The following is a 13,317-nucleotide window of genomic DNA, read 5'->3' on the forward strand; positions in this document are numbered from 1 at the left end:
TGGGGGCTACTGACCACATCGAAAGCTGTAAACACATGGCAGTAGTGGTGACTGGACTTCAAGTCTTTGGTGATGTAAGCAAACGTGGAGAGGTCCTCAGGATCCTGTGCTGCACACGAGATGTTCCTAATCTCATGCTCCGCTATAATGTTCTGCTTAGAGAGGGGAAAGAGAAAGACATTTCAATAATTACTGCCTTTCATCTTTTTAGAGTTCTTGTCATAGTTATAGTCATGCTTTTTTGTCCTGCCTGTGTCTGGTGGCTATGGTTTTCTGCAGCACACAGCAACAAACTCCCAGCAACTCTCGTAGGTACGTTTTGACAATTAGCCTTAGGCCCTGTCTACACGTGTCCACAAGTCTCCATATACGTTTCAAATTGTAGGTTTTTCTCTACATCTCCTGAAGCGTTTCTGAAAATGTCTTCGTCCACATGAGAATGCTAAAACTGTCCTGAACCGCTAATGTGAGCATGCCAGCCCAGTGTAACAGACCTTAATACAGTGCAAATGCGAAGCACAGCAAAGACTTTCTCACTTTTTTCAAACTGCAGCCTTAAAACCTTAATATATAAAATAAAATAAACCAAGGAGTAACCACAGTCAGTAGCTTAGTTAGCATGGTAACTGGGCCATAACCCTATAATTCATCCACCCTTATATTCCATATATGCTTGCCTATTTCAACATACTTCCAGAGTATAACATTTTGTAAAAAAGTGACTTGAAATGAAGGATACTTACCTTATTTGTTGCATCAATAAACTTGACTCCCTTGTAAGAGACGGAGAGGACGATAGTAGGGACTTTCTTCATTTGTTCTGTAGACTTCTTACAGAGCAGAAAAGAAGAAGATCATCACAGAGCTGCCAACAAAAACCTCCTCAACCCTTCATACACCCCAAAACCTAACATGCTATACAACCCCAAAAACCACTCACTGATTTACAGACCCCCCCTAAAGCCGCCACAGCCTTTATATTCCCAGAGAGAAATCACAGCATCCCTCATACTCATGAAAAAAGCAAGGGATTCGAAATTCCAGCGGAACACACAAATAAACATAAAGCCGAGAAAGGAAGTCTGTGTGCCAAAAAAGGACACCTAAACCAATTTCCTCTGCAGAATCAGCAGTAACCCACTGCATAAGCATTCAGAGAGATTTCTACTAAGAAAGACAAAGAAAGCTGCTCTGTACATCGTGCTCTGTATATATAACAAGGAATGCGACCTAAAATAATATTTCATGACTATGCGAATCTGATTGTGAATAGTAATGACCGGAATTAACTGCAGCTTCACCCTTTACCTCTATCTAGCCCTTCTGACAGTAATATATTCAGGGCTTTATTATTCATTCCTTTTTCTGGGTTAGCATTTATCTTTGCCTCAGCATGTCTACACTGGACCTGTCAGAATCTGCAGCTTAAAAAAAGAAGGGGAGAGGGGGCAGATGGCATATTACATGAATATAAAAACAGTGGTGTAGAGAGGAGCCATGGAACTCCAGACAGAGAGAAAGAAAGAAGGCATGAGGTAGTGAGTAAAAGAGAGAAAGATTTGTCTGTAAAGGACGACCTGAAGTCGGTTTTCCTGGGAGTCGGTTTTCAGTCATGTCCGGAACTCAGAAACTGAATCAACAAATCTATCAGTCTGCTCTGAGCAGAACCACTATTTTAACACTTCCGTAGCTGCAATCCATCCGCAACCCAACGTTCCCAAACCAGGTTGGATTAAAATATAATAAGCTGCATGTAGTCCTAATGTAACACAATAATAAGTTTGGGATGCTAAGGTTTGGGGAGCCAGCAGCTGTGACTGTACTGATAAGGAATGATCCACACACAGGCTAGGGAATTATTTGGGAGTTTAGAGGTAAGACATAGAAAATTAGCTAGTGGGCTACACAAAACCAAAAAAAATAGCACTATTAGCTGCTATTATCCAGATCAGTTAATGATGACGAAGCTTCTGGTTGTGAGGCAGGGCAAGAGTTCAGGGGCGGCTTTGAGTTGGCGCATGAAGCTGTACCCCAACATCCTCGAGGTGGATAGCAGGGATACAGGGGGGAGACGGGGTGGTGGTGGGTGTGATGTTGTGCAACATAGGAATACGTTGTGGAGAATTTATATAGGGAGAAGGAGGAGGAGGAGGAGGAGGAGGAGGAGGAGGAGGAGGAGGAGGAAGAGTTAGGGCGTGGACCCAAAATTGGATTGTGGATCTTCAGTTATGATATAATGCCATTGCTGTAGCCCAGAACACTAAAGCTGCTCAGTGTGTTCTCTCTCTAAGATGCCGTCTCTTTACGTTTGCCATGCAGCTTCATAACACATAACACAACGGCTAGTAGGCATTATAGACAGAACCAGGCCCATGTTGTTGGCATGCTTCTTGTCTCTATAGGCTTGTGATAGCATTACTAGCCTTAATACTAGTTATGCAATCTTTGTAGTTAGAGGAATGTGAGACTAAAATGTGACTCTACAGGAGTCTTACCCTCATTTTTGCGCAGGCGTCTTGTGTGGATTCTGTTCCTCTCAGTTCTTTCACCAGCATTGAGCCCAGGTACTGTAAAACACACACACATGCATCACATTTCACATTTCTTATTTCAGTGTCCTCATCTTAATCAGACAGACACACACCATGAGTAGGTAGCTAATCCCAAACTGTCCCTCGCAAATCAGCTCAGAAAGCAGCAAAATGGCCTCTGGGACCTCATGATGGTCTAGATTTGTGCACTATCCTTAAGCTTATGTTCACTGGAACACAGTAAATGTAGACCAAATGATCACTGTAAGCATGTCGGCAGTCTGTAGTCGACATCATGCCCATTTTAGGATTTTAGGAAGGTAGGGTTTAGGCTGGATATTCACCCTGGGGTAAACAGTATGTCCCAAACTCTGTATATTTTGTCCTGTGTATATTTTCCCATAATTGCCACTAGCTCCTCTGAATTATTAGGTGATTAAGCAGATGTGGAAATGGTAATAAGCTAACACTGCTGCATGCTGAAACCACACTGCATGAAAGCAAGTCAAGTCAGTAAATATGGGCGTGACACTCTAAGACACTTTTTTCCAGAAAGTGCTGGCGTTACTGACACTGTCACTGGATGATGTGTGAGTGTAATATCATCTGTGTAACCCTTTAGGCATCTTTCGTCTTAAAAATAGAGTTATGATGGACGAAAGTGGCCTTAGAGACCTGACTGCAACAGTGTGGTTTGATCTGGATTTATGAGGTTTTTTTTTAAACCTCTATTCAATACATCCATGAAGCTTATAATATATGTCTGATCAGGCTCACACTGAACATTTCCCTCACAGCACTGCAAGTACTCAGCTGGGTTTGGTTTGGGGTATTTCATCAGATAGCTTCTTGCCGGTTTGAAAGGCCTTTTTTTTTAAGAAGGCCGAAATGGTCAGATGCCATCCGTGACCCATTTGTGCTGCAGTAGGACCATCTTTTTAAAGAGCTTTCGTAATTCTGTCCTGTGTAGCTTTTGATATAAGTAAAGGGAAGTCTTAATCATGCTAGGGTTTTGAAGGCCACTGTAAAAAAAGGGCTTCTGTATAGGACTGAAACAGGGTTCTTTGACTCTTCTAATGACAGCAAAATCCACAAATTTAAGCATCCATGGTTCCATAGAAACCCAACCCTTGACCTACAGAACCCCTAAAGAACCTTTTTGCAAGGGTGCAAGCTGTAGTTGTGTCTGAGTATGTGTGAGAGAGAGAAAGTGAGAAAGAGGAAGTTAAACAAGGACAGCAGTGTGGGGGTACTGATTTAATAAAGGAAGTGTTTATGGTAATATTAGAGCACTCGGTGGAGTGTATGGAACAACATCTCTCTCTCTCTCTATGGAAACAGAAGCCGTCAGGCTGAGGCGCTTTGTGCTGCTGAGATCGATTGATGGAACCTGATGAGATTAAAATGCTGTTTGCGGAGACACTGTAGGCTCCTGCCAGCATGGGGGCGTGTGTGTCTTCAGTGTATGGCCTACCAGATGCTGTCCTGACAATTATATGTTTGGGCTCGCATGCACACATACACACACTCATTTGCACATCCACATTTCCCTGGCTCAGGGCTTTTACTGCCCTTTTGGTACTCATTACTGCCACTGTCATAATGAGCACCAGGATAATTATGATAAACACATGGAGAAAACGCTCTGGAAATATTCATCTTTCAAGCCCCGCTTTGATCTCTTCATCTGCTTGTCCTTTTTTCCTTCATCTTTTTATCTGGACATCTGTCTGCCGCAGCCACCAATCAGACGCTATGCCGGCCTGTCTCAGGGCCAATCATATTTACACAAGAGCAATACGGCTATAATCTACAGTTCCGACATCGTTCCTTGTGCAGGCAAAAATATACCAATCAGATTTACGGTGCTGTTGCTAGGTAACAGAGCAGCTTTATGTAACCTCCAGCTAAAATTACTCCAGGATGGAGAGAAGCTGAAAAACAGGCCGCCACTTTAATTGAAGAGAGAAATACTGTTATTCAGCACTGAGGAACTACAGGCCCCTCACATTTCTCTCTCTCTCTCTCTCTCTTTCTCCCTTGCTCTACAATTATTTAAAGCAGCTAGACACGTCTGCATTTTATGGGCTATATGTCTATGAAGAACTGCAGCTTCTTAAAATTAGCCTACCTTTTTCTATACTAGGTAGATGCACTTATGTACATACAGTACAAACGCTGTGGAGTGGAGATATATTTCTATACTAGACTCCATTAACAATATTATACTGACTATAAGGAGTAAAACAAGAGCAGAAATGAGGAAAGAACAATGGCTATTTACTGTAAAGCCCAACTGTGCATGTTTAGCAAGTGCACAATGATGAGTAAGTTAGGGAAAATAAACGGCATTATAATTTTTGTAGTTTATATAGCAGCATAAAATAATTTTGAACATGTTTCTAACCCCCCAGCAAGATTTTACAAATAAATTCTTCGAATAAAACCTTTTTTCAAACATTGAGTAATATAATGCAAAACATGACCTTTATACTACCATTACATTTTTATTAATTTCACTTCACTTTCATAAGCTCTAAACAAAAGACCAATGACCAATAAAAAGATTATTAGATCACTAGGTTTATATTAATTACACAATATTTTGTGCATGTATTCAGTAACATGTTCATTATAATTAAGTCACTATTACAACAACTGTTATTATTGGCAGTAGTAGTGGTCGACATAGTAATGTGGTAGCAATAGCAGAAGTAATAGTAGAACTAATAGTAGTAATAATAGTGGCAGTAGTAGTTATAATAGTAATAGTATTAGTAATTGTAGTACTAATAATAGTAGTAGTAGTAACTGTAGTAGTAATAGTTGTAGTAGTAGTAGCAGCAGTAGCAGTACTAATAGCAGTAGTAGTAGCAGCAGTAGTAATAATGGTTGTAGTAATAGTAGTAATAGCAATAATAGTAGTAGTTGCAGAAGTAGAAGTAATAATGGTAGTAGAAAGAGTAGTAGTAGTAGCAGTAGTAATAGCAGTTGTAGTAACAGTAGTAATAGCAATAATAGTAGTAATAGTAGTAGTTGCAGAAGTAGAAGTAACAATGGTAGTAGAAAGAGTAGTAGTAGTAGCAGTAGTAATAGCAGTAGTAGTACTAATAGTAGTAACAGTAGTAGAAATAGCAAAAATAGTAATAGCAGGGATAATGGTAGTAGTAGTAGTAGACGTAATAACAGCAGTAGTAGTAATAGTAACAGTGATAGTAATAGCTGCAGTAATAGTAGCAGTAATAATAATAATACCTTTTTTTGATGAAAAAGAATCATTATTTTAAAAATGAGGTCATTGGTCTAACATATCTAACGTAATACTCTCACTATGAAAGAAAACAAATCAATTGTAACCCCATATCCAGTAGATCAATTAACATCAAAACTTTTCCCGGGCAAAGAATCGACTTATATTACAACCTGGCCATATGTTAAGATTAGGCCTGATGTCATAATTTTATCAGGAAACAAAGTATGAGAGGGTATTGTACTGTGGAAGCTTCTTCCCTCAACTTACCTGGCTAGATGAGTCAGTGTATTATATACTGCAAAATGACTCACAGTGACTTTCTACAACAACTGCACAGTGCCTCAGAAACGGCTGAGCTGAGTAGTTGCAATGCTTTGCAAATATGAAATGAACTGCAGTTTTGGAAATGGTCAAATGCTGGAACTGCACTGTAATATCTGCCACTCAACAGGAATGCAAATTCAACACTCATAAAATAAAAGTACCATTGAGTCGGTCATTGCACATTGCATTTAAAGGGACAAGGACAAACACACTACTATGCATGTGAATGGACACTCAAACATATCCTTACACTCACACACACACACACACACACACACACACACACACACACACATGTAAACACACTTACATAGGCCTCGTAGTCACATGACTGGAATATGAGCTTCTCTGGATGGTGCTGCCAGTACTGTACAGGAGTGGATGATGTCGCCTCGTTGGGAGGTCGCAACGTGATTGGCTCACACCATTCCCCTTGCTGAAACAAAGGATGAAGACAGCTGTTAGAACATGAATTCAGCCATATACATGTGCTCAGGTCTACAAATGACCCCCCCAAATATTGCTCACCAGACAATACATGAGTGACAGGCATCATCTTTTTTTCCTGATACTTGGTTAAGCGCCTCATTGCCCTAACCCCAGTATGTCAGGGTTTAATTGCCATCACTTTTATAGGCCCTGAAATAGAACCCTGTGGCACTCCACAAAATCTTGTAAGCTATACGCTATATAATAGTTTCCACTTTAGGATCAAAACTGATTTATTAATTAACAAACTTTGGGTTTAAGGGGTTAATAAGTATCGTGTATGCCAAGTAAGGATTACACCAGCCTCTTCACATAGTTCTTTTAGTCTTTGGTACTTCACTCTTTTATTAACTGGATGCACATTTCTGAGAACTGGGATTGATGTCTGGTGATTTTGCTGGTTGGTCAAAGTGCCCTACTGCGGTCATTCTGGAACGTGAGAGTGTCAATGTTGTGTGCTTTTTTGACATGATGCACAAAGTTAAAGAAAGAGTGGGTTAAATAGGCACAAGGAATTGCTACCTAACAGGACTAGCGCTGATATTAGGGCAAGGAGATGCATAACCAAGTACTCCGAAAGAAATGATGCCTATTTTTTTTGTGTGGGGGAACTATAAATATATATCAAATCTGCTAAAAACGGGTTCTGCTCTCAGTACACAAGGTTCTCATTGCACTCATCAGCAGAGCTGGAGAGACTGATAAAGAGCCAGACAGAGGTGTTATTTATCCTCAGTCATTACACCTTAGAGTGCAATGCATCATTCCATTCACGGCAAGTAATCACCCGCAGACACGCACACACGGACACAATTAAGAGAGATGACAACAGGAGTGAGTGCAACCGGTGATAAGCTCTCCATCAGTGCCACAAAACATCAAAAGGCTGCTAAACATAAGCACATTTATGACATGTACTCACAAACAGGCACACGTGCAGAAGATACTTATACAAGAGCTACTGAGCATAGTGAAGCGACAAGCCTGCTATCAGCATACTAAAAGATCAATTACAAACAGGAACAGACACACGCTCACACACACCCTCGCACAGAAATGCCACCTGCCACTGAGGTTAGGTTTCATGAAGGGAGAAGGTCCACATTTGTAATTCTGTGGCATGTTGGGAAAATGTCAGATCACATCCATCTAAAAGGCTTGTTATACAACAGGCCAACATTCAGCCCCATTTTTAAGGGTGATCTGTATCAACCACAGAACCTAACCAACACCATCGCCATCACCGCCACAGTTGATGCTCCTTACATACAGCAGCACTCCAAGGCAGAGCACTCACCATACTGACTTGGGCCATCTGCCTCTCCAGCTTGGAGCGTGGAACGTCCTCAAAGTAGTTGTCATTGCGTCTGCGCCTGGCGTCGGCCTGCATGATGAGGTGCTGGACGTCTAGCGAGCCGGCGTTGGGGTAGGCCGTCTGGCTTATTGATGGGGAAAGCTGTGGAGGAGTGTGATTCCCACTGGGCTCCTACAGGGGCAGATCCATTAGAGTTAAGGATATTAGCATCAGAATTCCAGAATTTGAGATGGTATATCAGTATCCATTGGTATCAGCATCAGGCTGATATGAGCAGACCAATAGGCTGGAGTAGATACCAAAGTGAAAAACTGTAGTGTTAATAAAGACTAAACTACGGTGTTAATAAAGAATTAAGCCTGGTCTTGGATTAAACTGTAGTGTTAATTGTAAATTAGACCTAGTTTTGGACTAAACTGCAGTGTTAATAAAGAATTAAGCCTGGTTTTGGACAAATCTGTAGTGTTAATAATAAATTAGGTCTAGTCTTGGACTAAACTGTAGTGGCTTCCTGTAGCTGCTTCCCGCATCAGATTCAAAACCCTGACTCTGGCCTACAAAGCGAAGAACAGACCAGCCCCTCTGTACTTGATGGCAATGGTCAAAAGCCGATCCGCACCAAGAGCCCTTCGAGCTTCAAATACGGCTCGGCTTGACCCGCCATCCCTCAAAATCCACGGAAGACAAGCGTCCAGGCTTTTTTCTGTCCTGCACCAAAGTGGTGGAACGAACTTCCCCTGGGTGTCCGAACGGCCGAGTCGCTCCCTGTCTTCAAACGCAGACTGAAGACCCAAAAATAGCAAATAGCAAAGCACTTTTGTAAGACGCTCTGGATAAGAGCGTCTGCTAAATGCCTTAAATGTAAATGTAAATGGTAAGTGTGAAATAGTGCTGATGTTGAACTAAACCGCAGTGTTAATGGTAAATTAAGCCTAATATTGATCTGAACTGCAGTGTCACTTTGACTTGTTTTAGTTTAGTCTTAACCTGGGTCTGAGTAACTGGTTCAGAACGTTTTTTTGGGTCAAACACAGAAAAAGATTTACTATTATACAGCTTAAAAAATGAAAAGAACTGAAAGTATTGAAAGTTGGAGCATTGATGTGTTCGCCAAATTGCATGACTGAAAAAAAAAGTTTAGATGATCTGTGCAACGCCAACGCTACAGTACATTAGCCTCATAACTCCAGTAGCTGCAACTTTGAATACCAAATTGGCTAGTTTGGCATAAGGGGGAAATTGTGTATATTTGATTTGTTGCCAAAATGCTCCTTTAAGTCAATGGGAGCGATTTTGCTGGGATTCAGGTGCAAATGCCAGCAGTGCCAAGTGCTTCCTTTTGGCAGGGGGTCTTTGAGAACTGCCAGCGTTCTTGGGGGAGGATAACAGAATCCCTCTCTTTCCTGATGCCAAACACTGCACTAGTCAGATGGAGTGCCTGCACGCTCACGTTTTAAGAGGCCAACGCTTATTATTATTATTATATCATTTGAATCCTGGCCAGTACTTAGAAAAGCAGTGGTGGCAGACTTCATGTGGCTCAGAAAATACACCTGACAGGCAATAGCCCCTCTGGGGAACGAGCTGTGACCGAAAATAAAAGTGGTCAGAAGACCAACTAAATTCTGCTTAAATAAATCTACACTGGGCATCCAGTGTGCACTGCAGTTGTCCTGGTCATGGTGTTAGCTAGAGGTCGAAGAGGCTTTCTGCAGCAAAGCTGAAGAGCCTTCTGCTGCCTTTGGGACACTGGAAAAAACAGCCACATGATCCAGACAGTCTCACACGAAGAGCACCTTCAGTCCCCAGAGACAGAAGCACAAACTCCATCGCAATGAGAGGCAAGACCAGGACTGAATGCACAATGAGACCATCCAATACAGAAAGTGAGTAGGGGGAGGGGGTGGGGCGCTTTTCTGCCCTACCTTTTGGAGAGTGAAAGATGTACAGTATGTTAAAGATTACAAAGCGAGTTCTGGGCCTTCTCATACTGTAGATGTAATTAATGTGGAAGTGAAGGAACAGTCTGGCTCTTTTTTCTTAACAGAGAAGAGAATTAAATAGGACTGGAGGCGTCCCTAAGGAGAATAAGAGAGAGAGAGAGAAGGGGAGAGATTGCCTATATGTGCTCCAGTCCTGCATTTCTCAGTAGTTCCTACTTTTCATTGTGCACACCTTTAGGCTTAGAATTTCTCCCGCTGTATCCATGAGCAGATGAAGATAACATAATAACAGCCATGCTGCTTTCATGCAGCATTTAGTGTGTGTCTGTGTCTGTGTGTGTGTGTGTGTGTGATACTGACCCTCAGAGAAATAGCTCGTGGAGGTTTCTGTGGAGGGTCTTCGTGTAGCCGGTCTCCGAGCGATGCAAGAATTCTTTTTCTGTGTCCAATCAAGTTGATCTTAAGGACCTGAGGAGAGAGAGAGACACAGAGAGAGACACAGAGAGAGACAGAGAGAGAGAGAGAGAGAGAGGCAAACAGGTCATGAGTGGAGATAAGTAGATAGATTAAGATCAGAAGAAGACAGAGGAGGAAGAGACCACCATGGTGCAAGGCGCCCAAGAGGACACCCCAGATTCACTTGGAGGTAAACATGGCATGACTTGAAGGCATTGGAAGTTGGGACAACGCAGAGACACTCGCTCAAGACCAAAAGTACTGCAGAACACTTGCTGTCCGTCAGGCTAGTTAGCATGGGAGGATCTAAGTCTAAGCCTAAGTAAGAACCTAATATCATGAATAGAACTGAACTTAATTGTATGCTGAGCGTATCGTTACACCCCTACAAAACAGTGGCAAAGCGCATCTTAAAACTATTGCCAAACAGTGTCTCAGGCATCAGACAGTGTATTCATAAACAGTTGATGTAACAGTGTTCTCTGATGTAGCTTTCAGAGTCGTAACGCTTTTCAGAAGTCTGGTTCCTCCCAGCACTAATTCTGAGTTTCCCTACAACAGAGCTTTCACCTCAAAGCACACTGAATGACTTCTTTAATACATCTTGACCATTTAATTACGTCAGAATTTCGAAAAAATTAAGGAATTGGAACCACAGACCAATCATTCTAAAGTTTCCACTGGTTTTCAAAACGCTCCGAAAAAGAACCGACAAGACAAATGATTCAGTTCAGTGAGGAGGAAAGAACATTCTAGATTCTCCCATCAATCACACATATGACTACGTCAAAGTAGCACGACCAGGCTGTCTCATTTTGAAGACTTCGTACACGGCTGCGAAATGCGTTCTTCTTGTCCATGGTAACGAAGCATCCGACAGGTGAATCCTTCGTTAGCCAACATATGCCGAGATTCATTATATACCAGCAAGATGTGAGTAGACACACTTTTGCTGGAATATGTTTGTAATTGTCATTTTTAATATCATTTCATGATTATATATAAATGCATATAACACTACAATCAAGGTGTCGCGACTCCGCAGAGTACCTCTGCAGTTCCGGACTTCATGTCCCAGAATTCGTCAGTTAATCACATAGACCCCTTTCATCCCTCCATGTTCCCAGTCATCTTAGTACTGATCTGTATCACATGTTTGTTCAACTAAGGTGAGGTAAGGTGGTAAAATGAAATGGGGACCACCTGGTGCAAGGCACCCAAGAGGACACCCCAGACTCACTTGGAGGTGAACAATTTTACAGGCATGACTTGAAGGTATTGGAAGGTGTGTGGGACAATGCAGAGACACTCACTTAAGACCGGAAGTATTGCAGAACACTTGCTGTCCGATAGTTACCATGGGACGATCTAAGTCTAAGCCTAAGCAAGAACCTAATATCATGAATAGAACTGAACTGAATTGAACTGAACACATTTAATTCTAGGTCCATAGGACTGAGCAACCTGAAATTGTCGGTTAGTGTTTTTGCTATATGAGAAGAAGCAAGCAGAATACACATTAGGGTCTTCATTTTGAATCATACAGGCCTGTGGAGATTTTCAAGAGTGTCTGGCAAGAGTGTCAAGGTTTGATTTTAAGAGGCTTAGCCCTTAGACCTTACATTTTTAATGTTACATTTAGCAAATAAATAGAAATGCTGCTCTAACATTTACCCAAAATGCAGAAAACACATCATTTGAGCAGTGGTGTCTAAATTTTTGCATATTTTGCTGTACATATTCAGCTGATGTAATGATCTACATTGACTAGAAATTAAGAGTTGACTGTCAAAGACTGTACTGCCCTCAAAATTACATTTTAGGATTCGGACACTAGAAGGATAATTGGTCGACAACTTGGTAATAGTGTCCTAATATGCAAATATGGATCCATTTTTGGTCACAGACACAGTGGTGGCCTGCCAACCAAATGTTTGAGTCTGTTCGGTCAGTGTGCTCTGGTCTTTACACACTGCTGGCAAGCAGATAAGCATGCTGCCTTTGTAATAGAGGCCAGCATCAAGTCATATCAAAGGGAATGGTAAAGGGGGAGCACAGTATGCTGGAGATGACAGACCAACATATCCAAGCTAATTATACAGCGCTATAAAAATGCACACACACAGACACACCATGTGATCAGCATACATCGCTCATTCCAGACAGATTATTTCCACATTAATTACCAATTCCAACATGATCACACTCTTCAATATTGATAGATTTCTCTCTTCCCCTTTGTAAGGAGCCAGGCCTACATCTAATCATTATGGAAAGGTGGAACTTTTAAGAGGAATGGACTCTCAACAGTATTCTCATTAACCTAGTTTCAAAAAACCCAGCCAAAGTGTCATCACCAGTAGCCCACATTCAGCCTCGCCCCAGTGTGTCTCGGAGACGCTGGCCTGTTTGTGGGGAGTTTGGGCTTGTCTTGCAGTCTTGCACTGCAGTAATATCCCTCTGGACCACACTGGAGTACACACATATTAATGTATCCAGGCCATTATACATGCCTGTACCGACTTGATAAAGGGTATCTGGTTTGTTCATAAGAGTCTAGTGATGGATTTACGTCACCAGACTGTTGAGGACCTTGTTCGTTTTCTTCATACAACTACCAGTAAAACGTTTTCGCCAAATCTGCAGCTCCAAGTTTGCTCCTCACAGTTGACGAAAACTCACTAAAACTCCAGTGTTAAGCTAAGCTACAGGGTCTGATCAGATGGGGGTCTGATGAGTAGAGCAAGAACTGAGAGAAAAGAGTCAAAGGTGTGGAGGTTTTGGACACGTGGACAAGTGGTGATGGAGATCCAGTGGTTTCATAACTCCACTTAATTACTGCTAATTAGGCGTCAACTGGTACATCAGTACACCAATACAATGGTTGGATGTTCTTGTCCAGTGCCAAAATCCATATTGCACAGATGAAGCTCAGCTGCAATGACTGATGTTAGTCATTTACATAAGTTATTCAGATATATTATGATATTACAACATACTGTAACA

General features: G+C 41.7%; 1 protein-coding gene across 8 annotated transcripts in view; it reads right to left on the minus strand.

Annotated features, from left to right (window-relative positions):
• The window catches only part of anks1b (ankyrin repeat and sterile alpha motif domain containing 1B), a 261,246-nt gene that overhangs the window by 12,831 nt on the left and 235,098 nt on the right, over positions 1–13,317 (minus strand). For 3 of the 8 annotated variants that reach the window (XM_072672507.1, XM_072672509.1, XM_072672504.1), the window contains exons 18-23: positions 10,216–10,323; positions 7,895–8,083; positions 6,419–6,544; positions 2,496–2,567; positions 744–830; positions 15–152 (exon numbers count right to left, since the gene is read on the minus strand). In XM_072672507.1, the coding sequence (XP_072528608.1) occupies positions 15–152; positions 744–830; positions 2,496–2,567; positions 6,419–6,544; positions 7,895–8,083; positions 10,216–10,323 (720 nt within the window). Of the gene's footprint in view, positions 1–14; positions 156–743; positions 831–2,495; positions 2,568–6,418; positions 6,545–7,894; positions 8,084–10,215; positions 10,324–13,317 lie in introns of all 8 variants that reach the window. The other 5 variants (XM_072672506.1, XM_072672503.1, XM_072672510.1 and 2 more) reach the window with 3 other exon arrangements.

Source organism: Salminus brasiliensis, chromosome 2, assembly GCF_030463535.1.
Source record: "Salminus brasiliensis chromosome 2, fSalBra1.hap2, whole genome shotgun sequence".
NCBI classification, from domain to species: Eukaryota; Metazoa; Chordata; class Actinopteri; order Characiformes; family Bryconidae; genus Salminus; species Salminus brasiliensis.